The following is an 18,018-nucleotide window of genomic DNA, read 5'->3' as shown; positions in this document are numbered from 1 at the left end:
CCACATCTCCTCATCTCTGTCTGTCTCTCCAGTATTTCTCTGGTGTTTTTCCTTGTCCTTTTGTGTCCCCATCCCCCCACCCAGTGACAGATACAACACTTCAGCTCTGCCCCTTTTCTGCACATGATACTCGAGATGGCTGATAAAACATAAAGCTGTTTTTAGCGGTACTTTATGACTATGCCCTTGTGTACTGAGGCTGTACAGCTTCCCATTATCTGGTGATGGAGAGAACATTTTGGGCCTGAGAAAGTTTCCCATGAGTTCATGGATAGCCACAAATCTCGCTTTGAGCTTGAAGTGGAAAACATTTTAGGACTCCTTAAAGCGGCACCGGACAAGCACGCCCCTACTCACTGATAATAATAAATACGTACAATAATTAGCTGTATAACAAAAAAAAAGGATAATTAATTTTCCCATGGGCCAACAGTAAGTAACTGGGACCAGTAAGCTGAACTCATTTCTGCTCAGTATTAATTTTTATCTCTTTATAAGCTCACTGGTGTCCCAGTTACTCTATATGGCCCCTTGGGAAATTTAATGGCCCACCCCTGCCTCACTTAATAAAGAAAAAACATGAATACGGATAAAAATTCAACTAAAAAGGAATTTAAAAGCTAAAATGAAATGAGCTGGAAACTAATTGGCAGTAAATGGAAAATTTTAAAGCGAATAAAAAAAAAAACAAATACACTGAAAAAATGCTAAACTTTCAGTTTCTTTCACTCTCCTTTTATTTTTTTGCTTTCCTCCAACAAACATGGGTGTTTTTCACTTGTCAGCCAGTTTCCATATTTGCTTCCATATTGGTTTCCATACTTGTTCCATGTCCATCATTATATCCTCTTCCTGCTTTGGTTACGCAATCGAGCCTTAATTACTTCATGACAATAAGTCAGAAAAAAAGAACCCCAACTCGTCTCTTGCCCCTGTAAACAGCTCAGTGTTAAAGAGTTTTCATGCGCAGGCTGTGAGCTATGATTAGTAATTTCATAATGATTGTCCTTTCTTTATTAAAGCCCAGATTCAATTCAATAGAAATGACCACATATACAGTAAATTGGATTTAATGTAACATAATATTCATTCAGTGTTCTCGGTAATGATAATTGCATTGCTCAGTAGTTTACCTCAACTCTGTGGGGTCAGTTTGAAAAATGTCACAATACCGCGTTTTATGATGATTGCTTTCCCGCTACCAAGTGAAATGTGTTTGTAACTGTGAGCATTGAAAAGTGTCGAGCTTGAAAGCCGAGATCAGTGCCGTCGGACTCGTCTGTACAGATGAAACAGTGATTACCTGATCGGCGAGTTGACAGAAAATTCAATCACAGAGTATTGTGACGAATGCAGGGGTCAAAAACTGACCGGCATCGCCTGCTGCAGCTCCCTGTCGTGAGGATTCCAGTTTTTGCAGTCGATTTAGTAACCTAATATCTTTGAGCTTGGTGCTGTAATTCGCACAAAACGACAGGGCTTTGGAAATTACAGATCGATGCTGAAATACGTACTCTTTCGCGGCTAAAATTGTGAGCTCCTCACCTCGCTTTGAGAGGAATTACCCTTTGAACTGCCGTGATATTAATCAAATTTAAAATAGTTTCAGTGCATCAGAAATAAACCAAAAGCAAGCAGTTCAATGAAACAATGCACGCTGGAGAGGAGAATTATCTCTGGGCCACGTTTAAAGAGAGCTCCACATCACAGTGTGATTGCAGGTCTTAAGGAGCACTAGAAAGAGGCTGACACATGTCGCCGTCTCTGCTATTATGCAGTATTATTTTGAGCCGTTGAATTGTGGGTAATGTAGGTGCCATATTTTGACACTAAGGAAGAATGAATGGAATTTAAAATGTGTCCATTTAACTGTCCATTGTGAGTCAGACAGTGTTATAGGTGCGCGACGCTAAATCGGCGCAGTAATCTTTAAACAGCTTTCCATTATCTCATTGACAGAACGTACGGAGCCGGAGAAAGTTCGCGCATAAATCACACATCCTGCAGAAACATGGCAAAAAAGGACTTTAAGGATGAAGAATCTAAATGTTTTCACGGCTGATATTTTGTCGAGATGTCTGATTGGCGAATTCGTAACGATTGTCCTTTTCTTTATTAAAGCCCAAATCGAATTCGGGAGGAATGATCACACAGCGCATACCGTAAATTGGACGTAATGTAACGCAATATTCATTTAGTGCTCTCGCTGATGATAATAGCATTGTGTAGAAATGTAGTTCACCTCTACGTCGTGTCTGCATGAGATATGGCTCAGTGCTGCCTCTTATGAAGACTGCGTTATTGGGCTTGTATCAGATGCAGATGAGGGCAGGATGGTGAACTCCTTGAAGGCGCGGGGGGGGGGGAGGATTTGTATTAGTGATACTTGTCATGTCTGCTGTAAATCACGCTGCTTTTTTCAGGTTCCTAGGTTGTTGTTGTTTTGTCTCAGAATGCTGTGTGGCAGGGATGAATGGTGGTGATGTTACATTATCATGTGGCTGTCGCTTTCACTCCTGCTGACTGGTCTGTGACAGGCCCACACACACACACACACACACACACACACACACACACACACACACACACACGTTTGTGTCAGGAGCAGGCCTGATTTATTAACTGCTGAAACCCAAGATGACGTTTGCCCACACAATCAATACAGAGCACAGCCACTGCCTGGTCCTCTCTGGGGTCATGTGATGTGGACAAGAGCTAGGCAAGAGAGAGGACGCACGCATACATACACACTACGGGGCTGTGGAGTGTATTGCATTACTGTATTGATGGGAAATGGATCCAGTCCAGTGTTGGCTGCTAGCTGCCAGTCAGAGGCAAGAAGGCTAAACTTTCATCGTGGCTGTCAGGGACATCACTGCTGCCTTGTTTGATTGTAAATCTTCCTAATTGTGACAGAATACTTTGACGTCATTAATTAAACATGTTTTCATTTAAAAAAGCTTGCAGGGCGCCAGGCTGGGTGCTCAGGGTAGTCCGGCAATGTGCGTAGCTGTGTATTTTTTTTTTACTGTGTGCTTCCTCATTATTAAGAGTGCTTACATTTGTTCATCCAGTGTGTTTGCATGTGTGTTTGTGTGTGTGTGCGTTCCTTGTACCTTGAGTCTCCCTGTATGAGTGGGTGGCTTAATCGTCATGTTTATTTACACTCCTGTTGTCTGCAAACAGCAGGCAGTGCGGCGATGGGCATGAGCCAGCTCTTAAGGAAGTAAAACGGCATAAATTAATCCTGTCAATAAGCAAAACAAAGGCTTATTCTTAGAAGTCCATTCATCATATAGGAAGTGGCTCGAGAATAGTTTGCGATGCACATTTATTTTTGCCCTTTTTTTTGGTGGTTGTGGGGTTGGTGGCCCAAATCTCGGGAAAGAATTGACACAAGAACGTGCAAACAAAGGGAAGGAGAGACGACAGGAGGAAGGATGGAGGGAGGGAGGGAAGGAGGAAGCGACAGAGAGGGGAATTGCGTCCTCTCATTGTTCAATTAAGTCTGTCGGTAATGATCAAGATGAGATGATGGCCATCTTCCTTTTATAGATACTAATCTGTGACTGTCCGTGGAATAAGAGAATCGCAGAGTGGGGCGGTCTCCGCTCCTTTGTCGCCACCAGAGAAAGTCAAAAGTGTGTGTTAAAGAGTTTTTCTTCTCTTTTTTGCTGCCATTGTTGTTGTTGTTGTGCAACTGTTGGGAGCGGGTGACTTATTTTAATAGAGGGCACTCGCCTTTGTCAGGTGATTACGTTAATGTATAGTCCGTGGTCGCAGAGTTCACGACGAGCGCTTTGACTGGCATTGAGGTCTAATCGATTTCATTGCTATTACTGAACAGAAATAAATAAAGCTGATGGCTGTGGTTGGGGTAATTATGCCACAGCACAGTGAATTGTTTGATTTTCCTTATTAATTGTATTTATTTAATCCATTTCATGCTTTTAGTTGTGCACTCGGGGACTTGGAGGGAATGAATAAATCACTCTTAGGCTCATTAGATTCCCCCTCTGGTAGGGATGTGCCACTATTTTGTCAGAATCAAATTGGCGAGTGTTATAATTTCCCGCTGGTGTGATTCACATGAAAAATATCCACATATTCATCTACCAGCACATGTGCACATGCGCCCACACACACACACTCGTGCACATGCGCCCACTCCCCCCCATCTGAACTCCTGACCTTTTCCAGCCGTCTGATAGCCATTGACATTTGCCTCCTGAGCTGCGCTTGCTCACGTGTTGGAGCTGATGGGAATGGATGATGTTATTGCTGGAGGAGAAAAAGGGAGGGAAGGGGGGAAAAAGGTGGAGGGGGTGGATGTGGTGGTCGGGGTGGTGACGGGGGGGCAGTTGAAAAGAGGTGGACTGTGGTAGACAAGCTCCCCACGCGGCTCCTGGAATCCATCTGGACCCCCTGCTCCCCGGAAAGGTCACAGGGCGTCTCAGCCTTACATCCTCATTACAAAGGAGCCGTCGCTGTGACCTGAGACTGTTTAGCTACAATATGGCTTTCTCTGTCACACAGCCTGTCACATCCCCTCACTGCCTACAGCCATCACGGAAGGGACGTACAGTATGTAATGTAAGACCGTCCTCTTTAAGCATTTTGATTGATGTGTGGATTAAAATGTGCATGACAAATGTCGTGGCAGCTTTGTCTTTGTCCTTGAAGACAGGGGATGGAACGGAGGGGCTGCACCTGGTCGGCTGTTTTCAGCTGCTCGCTGAAAAGCAGGACGCTCTGCTTCTTTACCGAGGGAGCCTTCTGGTGGCAGAAAGAGGCAGGGCAGTAAAAAAAAACCTCGTTCTCTGTTTGAAAGTGAGGGTGAACCACTTGTGCACAGTTAAAATAGTGTTAGAAGAGCCACCGGCGGAGAGTTTTCGTGCGAGCTGAGCCTGCACTTGTGCGTGTTGTGGTGTGGTATGTCATTTGTGCTTGTCCACCTCAGCAGGCCTGTCTTTGCTGTGTTTACACTTCACTCTCCACACCATGGGAGATGAGTGTCAGCCGAGAGCTGAGCGCCTGTAGGTATGAGAAGCTTCAGTTTAGCTTCAGACGCTGTCCTATCTAAACAGTGGCTGTGGCACCAGCGTCCGAGGCGTGCTGTTATTAGGCCGTGTACAGAAGGGAGAGATATGGATACAGCTTGAAACAAATGTTAGATTTATTCCTACTGAAAGAATATTTTCTTTGTTAAGTGATGCATTTTGAACTCTTAATTATGATTAATGTTACTATATTTCTTTAATGTACTCATCATTTTTCATTTCTGTGTGTAAATATGGCACTGGGACTATTTTATTTAACTCAAACTCTGGCAGGACTCATAATTGTTTTGTTTTTCTGTTTAGACATTAACAGGATAATAAATCCCTCAGCTAGAAACTGAACCTCAGCTAGAGACATGAAACATGAACTCTGGTAGGAGTCTGTGTCGTTTTTCTTTTTTTCTTTTTTTGCATGAAATGATAGTCAAAAATAATGAAATGATAGTTTTATGCTCTCGCTCAGCTGCCAGCCTGTGTAAGGCTGCAGGTTTTTACGGCGTGGACTTGAACTCTTTTAATGACGCCTGTATTTCAGGGTGTCTACTCAGTAAAATGGAAGAATACTTAAGACTCCTTTCTCAGGCGCTGTAAAATTTTTATACCCACAGTCATTTTGAACACCCATGCAGATCGGCCCGTATTACATCATTGCTCTCGTGACCTCTTCTTCTGTCCTCCACAGTGCTCAGTATTCGAGGTGCCCAGGAGGAGGAGCCTCCAGACCCCCAGCTGATGAGACTGGACAACATGCTGCTGGCGGAGGGCGTGGCCGGACCGGAGAAAGGCGGCGGGTCGGCAGCTGCGGCCGCCGCAGCGGCAGCCACCGGCGGCGTTGGCGCCGACAACTCAGCAGAGCACTCTGACTATCGGGCCAAGCTGTCTCAGATCCGGCAAATTTACCACACGGAGCTGGAGAAGTACGAGCAGGTGGGGGTAAAGCAAGCTCATTCTTTATTACACGTTGCTTCAAAACACATTCAACACTTCCTCAGCTATCATGGATCACGGATTTAGCTCAGGTCCTCTGTGTGCACAAGTTATTTATGTTGCTGTTTTAGTATAATGCGAGTGCATACATAAGCTGTATGTAAGTGAGGCTTTTTTCCTGAAAACTGAGCCCTTTGCTCAACGAAAGACACATAAATTTAACCCCCCTTTAAAAGGATGATCTCCCGTATTGATGTGCCCATGAGCCAGTCAATGGTACGAAACTCCCTTTTTTCTTGGCTTGTGTATATGGATATATGTAACAAGGAATCTTGTGTGTAAATTCATTATTTTATTAGAGAAAACCTTTTGTCAGCAAAAATGTGATTTTTCTATTCTTTGGTGTTAAGTGTTTGAAAAAAGGCAAAACGTTGCACTTTCATGTTGATGGATACAGAATCTGTATTTTGTGAGAATTGTTGGCATAAATTTCAGCAGTTCCAAAAATCAATGTGGATGGAAGATCTTGCCGTTCTGTCAGTATGACCTCACTGTTTTTGTAATGTTGAGGATCTGGCTTTTCATTTTAGCTTTCTAACGTCCCGTCCAGACCAGATCTTCTTGCCCTTTGCATGCTGGGAGAGGCTCCACGCTGCCAGCCTAAATAGGAATAAGTTGGTAAAGGACAGACGAGATATTTTCCTGAGGATGTTTAAGTAATTTTGTCAGTCTAAGAGTATAATGTTCTTGAAATCAGCACTCGTGGGACAGGCAAGCCGAGCCTTTCGGAGATGCTATCTTCAGCAGGCAAACAGCCATTATATCAGTCACACACCAGCTCTTTTCCAAAGACTGTAACATCTTGTCATTCCCGTGGAAGTCAAAGCGCTCTGGGTTTGTCATCTTCTCCGAGGAAGGCTAGTCATCGCTAACTGTCAAAGCCAATATACACCTGAGCATTTTTGTGTCACCACGCTATGTACACCTCACGTGGTATGAGTGAGTAGTGTCTAGCGTGTGTGTGTGCAAGCAGAACGGCTGCTCAGTGCATCACTTTGACTGACGTAACCCTGGTGTTGACAAGCAACAGACACCTTGACTCTGAATGCAGTCATATCCAGTGACTGATTCAGACAGAGAGAGAACGAGGTAGACGGAAAGATGGAGTGAAAAGAGAGGGAGACAGTTTAAACCTCTTGAACATGAACGGGACTGAAAGCCTGCTGTCATTTTAGATTTCTCTTCACTTGTCACATTCTCTCTGCTATTGAAGAGAAGTCTTTTTAATATTCAGAGCACTGCAAGTGCTCGCTGCCTCCGCTGTATGACTCCGCTGCCACATTTGTTTGGCTTGAAACATCACTGCGTGTCTGCCGCTTTAATTCAGACTATTCTTATTACCTCTAACACTACTGCTGTTACACTGTCAGCACTGCTCGTGCCAAGGCTTACCAGTGAAGGTGCTGGCTCACCAGAATCCAATTTCATCCTTTTGTTCTGTCTGAAGCTGTCGAGCCTCTGCGATAGTTATTCTTTTTATGAATCCTGCCTGTCTGTGCATCCAGGCGTGCAATGAGTTCACCACCCATGTGATGAACCTGCTGAGGGAGCAGTCTCGAACACGACCCATCTCGCCCAAAGAGATCGAGCGCATGGTCGGCATCATCCACCGCAAGTTCAGCTCCATTCAGATGCAGCTGAAGCAGAGCACCTGTGAAGCTGTTATGATCCTGCGCTCACGCTTTCTTGATGCCAGGTGTGTGTCTGTGCGCCCCCAACTAAATCTTATTCATATGTACTTATATTTCTATTTGACTCTAAGCTGCTTTTTTGTTATCACTCCATTTGATTTTGTTATTACAGTTATAGATTATTGATGGTGCAAGGGAGGAGTCATTTTTCTCTTCTGTGTTTTTTCTGATCAGGCGAAAAAGGAGGAACTTCAACAAACAGGCGACAGAGGTCCTAAACGAGTATTTTTACTCCCATCTCAGTAACCCCTATCCCAGCGAGGAGGCCAAAGAAGAACTGGCCAAAAAATGTGGCATCACAGTGTCACAGGTAAGATCCTAGGCAAATTGAGAAAATTAGGCTCTGTGGTAAGTGTGTTGCTCAAAAACAATTCAATTATTCTAAATCAGCAGGGCTCTGTGCTTCAGCGGTCGGGAGCCCTGTCAGCCTGGGGTTACCATTAGAAACACTCACATTAAAAACAGTTGGTTTTCTTACCAAGTTGTCAGTAGTTTCCAAAGCTACCAATACCTTTCCAGGAGCATTTGACAGTCAGTTGATGAAAAAATGATTCACAGTTTTTTCATGGAAAGACTGGATAGTTACAAAGACTTTAACTATAAAAGCTTCTTTTTTGCATGCATTTTCTTTTTGTACTGTAACATTTTTGCTTTATCATGGATCCTCGTTTTTCTTTTTGGGTTGTTTCATTGTTTTTTGTTTTGTTTTTTTACTCAGTTGGTACGCTGGCTATAATTTTCCATCACTTCTTAAATAAATACTAGTAATAAAGACGACCACCCAAAAATCTAATTTGAATAGGGCTAAAAAACTCACAGGGAATAGCAACCAAATTCAAACATGTAGAGCGTGGCAAAAGCTGAATATGGAAAGTTGATCATTTACCTGCTTGAAGTGCAGAGCCACTTCTGCCTTGGGCTGTTTTATTGGAGAGCCAGTCAGCCAGCCAGTGTAACTATGCAGCATGAATTGGTATCATTTCTATGACAGTAAATGTCAGAGAATCTGCATATAAGAGTCGTTAGTGAATTTCTTGTGATTGCTTCAACTTTGGACTCAGCAGCTTTGCAGTGTCATGCATCTGCAAATTTTTTTGTTTTGTTTTGGGGGTTTTTGCACCAATACAAGATTATTTTTCTGACTTATCTTCAATAGCAGATTATTTTTCTGTAGAAATACATGAAATGGGTTCTAGGTTAGGTGGTAACAGTCATTTGCAGTTCAACTGCAGGAAAAAGTTAAATCTGGTCCATGAAGTCCTCATCAAAACAAGAAGAGTGCTACTGGAATACTGCTGTTATATTTCTGTAGTGCTGAGAAGGCCTCAGTTTTCCCCCAGATAAGGTGGAGGAGGTGGCTGGAGAGAGGGAGGTCTGGGTGTCTGTATAAGCAGAAGAAAGTGGATGGAGGGCTTTCCATATTGCTCTGTTCCATGAGAATTAATTCGCAAGCAACATGAAATACCGTGCAAAGAAGAGAGGAGGTTATTGTGCTAACTGGTGTACATGGCATGACTCAGACTTTTTAGGTGTGCAGAGTATCATCTTATATTTGCTTTTATTTATCTTGCTACTGTCTTGACAGGTATCAAACTGGTTCGGGAACAAGAGGATCCGATACAAGAAAAACATCAGCAAGTTCCAAGAAGAGGCCAACATGTATGCAGCGAGGACTGCAGTCAATGCAACCAGCGTGTCCGCTCACGGCAGCCAGGCCAACTCCCCATCTACTCCCAATTCAGCAGGTGAGCTTCGGGCTCTGATTAAAGGCCGCTGGGCTATAGTGAAACAAGTTCCATCAATAGAGGCGTTATCAATATTTGTTGTTCACCAGAGCAGATAGAAGCGTAAGATGGAGCGTATTGACGTTCTCATACCAAAGCCACAACTCAAGAATTCAGTCTCTGGTGATGTTTCTTATAGACTAACAGAACGCTCTCCTTAATTAACCCAGTAATACACTTTGGCTTTCTTGCCGTTCTTCTTCCATTTTTCTTCCTTTCTTCTCTGCCGTCGTTATCTTCCTCCCTCACTCATTCGCTCTCTCTTTCTCTCTCACTCTCTCTCTCTGTTATTGACCTCTTGGTCTTGTGGACGTTAATTTTTCCTGCCTCTTGTCCGGTTGACCTCATGTATGCCATTAAGCTGCTCAGAGGGCAAGCGGAGTCTTTTGTCATATAGAGACTTTGCGACTGTATTGGATTAGGACCGGGTGTTGAAATCAAGTTACGCGATGGTCTCTTTACATCTGGGGAGCTGGGGTCCATTAAAGGACGAATACGATTCTTTGGGTCTTCCTGCAGATCAATTATTACTTCCTTAATGAAACACTAGCAGCACGGACATGTAACAGTAATATGATCCATGAGGCTCGTTTTAATTGGATCTTAAACAGTTTTACGACGAGAACCTGTCGGATTGTTCTTGCTGGTTGATTCAGTGCGTCTATTGTGTGCAACTTTGTAGAAAAAGTCTTTTTCATAATGCCTGCCACGCTCTCAAACTAACCCATTCAATGCCTTTGTGCTTATGCATGATTTCATTTTAACTCCTTTTTCTGTCCCCCTCTTCTTCTCTGTTACTATCCCCTTTCTTCTGATCCTTCTCCTCCTGTCTGCGCGTCTTTCTTTTTCTTCTGCCTCTGTGTATTCTCAGGTTCTGCTGGCTCTTTTAACATGTCAAACTCCGGAGACTTGTTCATGAGTGTGCAGTCCCTCAATGGGGACTCGTACCAAGGGGGGCAGGTTGGGGCCAACATACAATCCCAGGTAGGCGCCTCTCCAAGTTTAGCATCCCATGTGGCCGTAAACTGGCACATTCCTGAGCTCGTTTGTGATGTGGTTTAACCGCTGACCAGTCTGGGAGTTTAGATGCCCACAATAACTTGACCTACATTGTGAAACGGAGGTTATACTTAGCCTGAAGCACTACATTAATGTAGAAACCATTGTCACGCCACAGTTGAGTAGACGACTGCGGACAGTTTTGGAAACGGTGCAACACTCATCAGCACCTCTGACAAGAGTTCACATAGCCACTGGTGCACTTTGTAGCTCCCTGACCTTGCCCCAGTGGACAGTCATGACCAACGCAGTGTTACAACTCTCACCACGGATTAAGGAATCACCACCCGTAGTGAAGGCCTCATTTGGTTTCAGTGCTTTCGGCATCACTTGCTTCTCCCTCCATTCCTCCTCTTCTGTTCTGATCAGCACGCCAATCGCTTTAGGTCGTTCATGAATATGCAGAAGGGACGGCCCTTATCGTAGATAAAAAGGTCTTCGGGGTTTGCCCTTAATTATTGAACCCGAAAGGGTTTATTTTTCTGATCACGAATGAATGACCTCAATCTCAAAGATTTGCAAGTATAAAAAAGGCACAAAGTACAAATTCATATATGTTTGTCTAGTTGGTAGAGCAGTCAGATTTGTTGTGAAATCCATATGGAAAGTGTGTTTCTGGGGAAAACAAATATAAAGAAATATGAATTGGACTGTGGAATCTGGAAAGAGCATGACAAAATGTTAACAGTAGAACAAATCCTGCATCACACCATGGTTTTATTGGCAGCAGGTGATACTGTGGCACTTCATCTGAGTGTTTGCTCGACTTTAAATAGTTTAAAGAAAAGACACAAGTCTGGACATAAGAATATACAACAAGAACAACAAATACATTGATAATTAGCTATCCTATATTTACTCCTGTGTTTTTGTCCTTTTGTGGCGTCTGTTATCGAGCTTGTAATAGAGGCCAAATCATTCTGATTCGCTGTTTGTAACCTTTTCCTGTTTATGATACCCTTTTACTATCAGACTGACCTTTCCTTGTGCATTACTGTCTTTGTTATCCAGAGCTTTTGTCTTACTGGTCCTTTTGTCTGTGTCCCCGCTGTTCCAGGTGGATACCCTTCGCCATGTTATCAGCCAGACCGGAGGATACAGTGACAGCCTCGCAGCCAGCCAGATGTACAGTCCACAGGGCATCAACGTAAGACCTGTAAACAATCTCATTCTGTCCTTCTCAGTGCTTCTTTGCTCTTTTACTTTGCAGTGATTCCCCAGCTGCACAATGTTGGTGATATCGCCTAAATCTGTATGCACACTAAAATGCCACTTAGCAGACTTTGCCGGGGTTGGGCTGTTGTCCAGCCATTTGCCCCCAACCCCCCTCTGTCTTCTGCCCCAGTCGTGCCCTATGGTGGCAGGCAACGAGGCAGCTACCAGGCTGAGTAGCTGGACATGCTCCTAGCCTGTCGGAGGATATTAGCGTTAGCGAGGCACCTGCAGTCGACAGAAACAAGGACACAGGTGTCATCGTCGCACCAGACGCTGCTCTGTCATTGCCACTGTAGGACGACTCATATTTATTTCCCCCTCCAAGACTGGCTTGGAAAAAAAAGAAGTTCAGAGTTGCTGCTAATCCTTAAAATAACTCGTTAAGCAGCCTGTCAAAGCCTCAGCCAGTTGTCTCGGTCTCCTTGCTGGGCCGGGCAGGGCGGGACAGGCAGCACTCGAGGCAGTGTGTTAGCATGTAGATCCACAGCGACAGGCCGAGCGGGGCTGAACAGAATCAATACGACAGTCACAGGGACAGAAAGAGCGAGGCTTTGGGCTAACAGTCCAAGCACATTGGCCAGATCATTCATCCACAGGAACAGCAGCACTGACAGCCAAGCCTGCAACACCCCTCGTGCTAAAATAAGAACGAGGACGCGTCCAGCGCGCTGCAGCATGCAACAGGCTCATTTTACATCTGTAATTTAGACTAATAACAACACACCAAATTATGAATCTCTGACCTCAGTCGCGCAGCTAATTTGGCTTCTTTCTTTTTCTTATTAATTTTGCTTTTTGTTCATAAAAAAACGCTTTTTATATGTGGAGGTAGTAGAGGATTATAAAAAACTTTGTTCTGCTCTAAATGCTTTTTTCTTTTATCTTCATTAGTCTTTGAGGATTTTTTTAAACATCAAATATCAAATGAATTAGTAATTCAGAGAAACGTAGCGTATCATGACTGCAGTGTAATTGTCATACATAAATGAGTGGTTAAACTGCAGCTACCATAAATGGCTTCATTAATAAATTGGAACTGGATGCTCAACGACGCATTTGGTTTTTAAGTGCTTTTATTGTCAAGGCAAGCCCCACCCCACCAAAACTCAAATGAGCCACCCTGCAAAATTCAAATTGCAGTAATCGATATATTAAAAATAATTAAAACTAATTGTGCTGTTTGTTGTGAAATAGATCGCAGATCCAGCCTGAGTAGAAACACTTACTTTGAAAGCTTTAGAAAAGAATAGAAATAACTATTTCGGAAATTCTTAACAATATGAGGCTCTTTTACAGTTTTACTAACAAAAATTGCAGTGTTTTATTGAAGCTTATGAATGAAGTCGTGCATCTATTTAGCCCAAATGATATTTTTTTTATATTCTTTCTAAGATTTACTGACTGAACTCTCGTGGTTCACCTCTCCTTCTTTATTCTTGAACAGCAATTACAGCCCCTCAAATTGCTAGTGGGTGTCGACTTTCTCTGAGACTGGAAATGCATTTTTTTCCCCTCCTCATTCTTTCTTTTTTCCCTCTTCTTGCTTCTGAATAAGATGACAGACGGTCTTTACACAAAATAACAGGGTTTGGAAATAAGAGGCTGCCAAAGCACATTCCCAGCACTCACTAATAGCGTTGAAATTGCAATTAATGGTCTTTAGCCAACCTTTTATGATGATTTGAGAAGGCTTCCATTTTAAAGAGCTTTTTTTTTATTGTGATAATTTATTCTTTTATCATCCATCTCAGGGGTATATTCTGAGATATATGAAAGGTCTGCGTATTCGCTGTTTTATCTTTGCTGTTTATCTCACATTATGTCGACCATGTGGAGGTCCAAGTGAAAGAAGTGGCATGATAATTTATTTCTTTTTCTGAAAGCATCGTTTGACAGTTTTTAGTGCTTTCATTTAGAGGTTTTAGGAGCAACATCACTGCTTTTGAGGAAGTCTTTTATATTTGTTTTTACGTTTAGGGTTTACCTGGTATTCTTCATATATATTTAACAACAAAACCTGCTAAGCAAAACCTTCTGCTGTGAATATTTTTCGAAGGCGTTACCTATAGCGTACTCCTTTTTATTGGCAGGTGTAGTTCCACATTTATTATCTTCAATCAATACACTAAAGATGTAAATATTAAGTAGTGTGGTTTATATTACATAGATGTCATATAGAAGGCAAAGAGTGCTTTTGTTGGGCTCAATATTTGGCTCTATTTGAACATATCTGGGGGGACGGGTGAGTCTGTACAGCACACTGTAAAAAGGTTTGTGTATATTTTAAAGTAAAACTGTAATTTTCAAAGAAATCTTCACTATTCATTAGTTTTTCCAAGCAACCTTACCTCAGTGAATTACAGTAGTGACCCAGCATACTAACACATATGCACACACCTATTATAGTATCTTCCTGTAGATATTAGAGTATAATCAGTTACAGTGTAGCTGTATGGCGTATGGGTACTTTATAAAACTAGGGTGTAGTGCACCGGTAGTCCCTTGTAATGAAAGCATATGATGAAGTTTCATTTTTACAGCAAAAAGCTCTATAAATCGTCTTATTGTCTCCCTGTTTAAGAGTCCAATGGGCAGATTAATACCACTGTCCTGTGTGGTCATTTGGCTCAACATAAAGAAAATATTCCAGCCTCGCTCTGACAGGAGTCTGCAGATTAATTAACGCATTATAACGTATTAATTTACTCTGCACAAAACCGAAGTGTAGAAGTTGTGACCAGCGTCATCCCTGGCATATTTTGATTTTAAAGAAAACAGGACATAATGTGTTAGTGAGTAGCAATATGCCAACGTGCAGATTGTTTTTATTATATCTGATCAGAACCAGCCGAGTTAAACACCTCCAGGCTCCAGCCTCATGGTTTGCATGAACCTGTGAGGTAAACTCCTCACCTAACTCTTGTTCACAACACAAACAGGAGGAGGAGAGTTTTTACTAAGAATATTTTATTTTGGGGTAAAAAAACATGTTTTTTTTCCTTCTATTTACTCTTTTCTTATAAATCTAGAACCACTCTTTTTATTTTATTTCATATTAACTGTAGTTTGTGTTTATTTGTTTTAATTTTAGTGATTTGGTTTGGAGAAAACTAAAGAAGAAAAGAGCTCTGTAAATGCATGATGACTCCAAAGTCAGTTAAATAACAACCCTGAACAATAACCAAGCTAATCGTGTTTGAGATTTTTGACACAATTTAGCAGCCCATCCTTAATATAAAGAATGATGATATTTCATATCACATTCATATTCACGCTAACTTTGTCTTCTTGTGTCTTTACAGACAAACGGTGGCTGGCAAGATGCTCCGACTCCTTCGTCAGTGACATCGCCCACAGAAGGACCCGGAAGCGTTCATTCAGATACTTCCAACTGAATATATCCATCTCTACACTCCATCCACGAAAAACAAACAAAAAATGTAAAAAACATGAACTGACGTTGCTATTCGCAGTATTAAAAAAAAGAAGAAGAAAAAACGGAATTCACTGCCCCACCGTACGGCGAGGTACCACGAAATCCTAACCAGAAAAATTCAATAATATTTCCTCTGCTTATAACGATGGACTTTTGGGATACAAACAAAAAGTTTCACAATAAAAAATATTTCAAAAAATTAAACGATATTGCAATCAATGGAGATGTTTGTACAGATTTCACATTATAATCAGAGGGCTGGGGTTCCTTATTCACTCGTAATGTTTTCGCTCATTATGACGATAAGATAAAGCAAAGAAATAAAATCATTGGTTTTAACTGAAAATACTTCATTCTACCTCTCAGCCACTTAAAAAAAAAAAAAAAGTAGAAAAATGTCAGTGACCATTATTTGTTTTGTAAAAATGAAACTTTTGTCTTTGCGAGCAAGAGGCACATCTTCTTACTTACATTTTGTTGTCTCTCACCTATTCTATGGTACGCCATTTAGACTTAAATATTGCTCAGTTGTTTACAATGTGTGCTTGACAAAAAGTATGTTCATCTTCCCCTCGCTGTCTCCGACGAGTCAAAACCAAGTTCTGTCAGGAGATTTTTACCTCTAAGGTAACCCTGTGAAGTATGTTATCTGTAAAACAATAAATAAATACCTGTCATCAAATCAGACAAGCTTGACATTATTCATTAAGAATCATTAACCTAGACGATTTTACACAATGTTGGTTTTGGTTCTGCAGATACACGAATGACAGATTTAATAGGAAAAGTAAGAATTGTGTTTTTCTGAGTTCTTCTTTATCGCAGCAGATTCTGATCATGCCAAAACAAAACTGCTCAGTTTACTCACCGTGTTTGGTTACTTTGTTACTAATCCCGATCCTTTCCGAGAGAAAGATGAAAAGAAATATTGCTTTCATCGCAGACAAAAGTTTGTCAAAGACGCATGTAACTCAGTTTGTTGCAATCCACTTAAACAGGGAAGTCATTATGCTAATAGAGTTTTACATGCTCGCACAGTGGATCTTTGCTCCTGAAGCTGCGGCGCAGGCCCACAGATGCTCGTAGCATGAAGCCAATGATCACCGTCACGACGGAAGGAGCAGGTGGATGAACTGCGGCTCAGCTGAGGACAGTTTTTGACGTGTTACGCATTTTTTGTTGAATTGTGTCCTTGTTAGGATGTTCATTTGCATATAAATCAGTGCATTATTCTGCTGGAAGTGCTTTAGTAACTCTAGAACTGACACCAAAACAAATATAGATGTTTAAAGTCATGCTTGCCTCCATACCTATCAGGCTGATTCTTCTCAGTATCAAAGTTTTACAAGGAAGCGTTAACGATGAAGTACTTAAAGAAGGGACGAGTCATTCTGTCAAATAATGTGTTTTCTGAGCAGTCTAACCTTGTTTATAGACACTTTTTATGTTGTGTGGCCTATTTGTTTGTATTTGTATTTTTTTTATGGTGTGCTTAATGTAGGCTCCTATTTTTTTGTTTGTTTGTTTGTTTGTTTTCCTATTCTTGTGAATTAGCTCATGGGTTTTCAACATGTGTTAATGTGCACCACTGTGCTTGACTTGCTTTGTTGGAAAAGGGTTTTCAACACATTAAAATGATATGTAATGCAGAGCGATCATACATCCAGCATTTTTTATTATTGTGGCTTTACGAGACAGCAACGACTCTACGTTTTTGCTCACACGGAGGCGTCAATGGCGCGATGGTAATCACTGCTGTGATAACTGAAAGTCAGCCAAGGTTAGTGAGCCCCCACTCCCTTAATGGCTCCACATCTTCCTACCATTCATGATGGCTCTTGTCCAAACATATTCAACATACTTGGACACATGCACTCAGATAAAAGCACACTGAACCAAATCCAAGCATTTACAGTGAACAGAGGGTTTTGTGTGTACTGAGGATGTAACACACATGTGTTTATGTAGCATTTTTAACTTCAGGTTGTACCTTAGCCATACACTCATAGAGCAATTTATTCTGTACACTTAAAGCACTTTATCTACCTCACAAGCAAGTCCAATTTAGAATCACCAGTTAACCTGACAGGTATGTGTTTGGACTGAGGGAGGAAGCTGGAGCACCTCCAAACAGAGAGGTCCCAGTTGTGGATCAAACTGGGAATCTTCTTGTTGTGACTAGTGGTGCTACACCACTGTGCCATCCAGAAACTTAGAGTGTATTGACTGTGAGCCACAAAAGCTTCTGTATATACTCATCAGCACCTCTCACTGGCTGACACTGACAGGCTCTTTCTTAATTGGTAGTATTTTTCAGCAGTTGTTACAGACTGAAGTAGATTTGGTCTTGTTAATATAATTTTTTGTCATGTTTGTTGATATCGTGGGAGCCCGGTCAACACCTTGAGCTCCTTGTCATGTTGCTCGAGCAGTTTTTCATGATGACAAATTGTCGTGCTGGGGGAGGCTGCTGCTGATGGCGGTTGTTGCTGCTGTGTGGGTTGTGCTTAGTATGTCTGCATAGTATTCACATGAATGTCAGGACCCAGGGGTTTAGATTGTTGCACAATAGGTTATTGCATTAATCAATGTGATTCACGTCATGTCATGACAAATCCAAAGACCAAGATAAAAAAAAAAAATCTCTTACTCTGTCATACTCACCAAGCTCCAAGCTCTTTGTGTCCTGCTGAGGAAGGAGGCCTTTAAAGGAGACCTATTTTGGTTTCTTCCAGCTCGATATATTTATTCTTGGACCAAGACTCCTCTGTTCATCTACACTTGCC

The 18,018-nt window shown here is 41.9% G+C and overlaps 1 protein-coding gene across 5 annotated transcripts in view; it reads left to right on the top strand.

The window, feature by feature from the left end:
• pbx1a (pre-B-cell leukemia homeobox 1a) overlaps positions 1-16,892 on the top strand; it is a 51,230-nt gene extending 34,338 nt beyond the window's left edge. Inside the window, exons 1-9 of one of the 5 annotated variants that reach the window (XM_082512148.1) lie at positions 4,330-4,593; positions 5,364-5,433; positions 5,743-5,993; positions 7,553-7,743; positions 7,913-8,048; positions 9,324-9,483; positions 10,394-10,506; positions 11,639-11,728; positions 15,099-16,892. In XM_082512148.1, coding sequence (XP_082368274.1) covers positions 5,424-5,433; positions 5,743-5,993; positions 7,553-7,743; positions 7,913-8,048; positions 9,324-9,483; positions 10,394-10,506; positions 11,639-11,728; positions 15,099-15,191 — 1,044 coding nt within the window. In that variant the 5' untranslated portion in view covers positions 4,330-4,593; positions 5,364-5,423 and the 3' untranslated portion in view covers positions 15,192-16,892. Of the gene's footprint in view, positions 1-4,329; positions 4,594-5,363; positions 5,434-5,742; positions 5,994-7,552; positions 7,744-7,912; positions 8,049-9,323; positions 9,484-10,393; positions 10,507-11,638; positions 11,729-15,098 lie in introns of those variants that run through there. The other 4 variants (XM_082512145.1, XM_082512146.1, XM_082512147.1 and 1 more) reach the window with 4 other exon arrangements.
• The last annotated feature ends 1,126 nt before the right edge of the window (positions 16,893-18,018 follow it).

This window comes from Aulonocara stuartgranti (genome assembly GCF_965226115.1).
Source record: "Aulonocara stuartgranti genome assembly, chromosome: 18".
Lineage (NCBI taxonomy): Eukaryota > Metazoa > Chordata > Actinopteri > Cichliformes > Cichlidae > Aulonocara > Aulonocara stuartgranti.
Note: the sequence above shows the minus strand (reverse complement) of the source record. Positions and strands in the feature narration are given on the sequence as shown.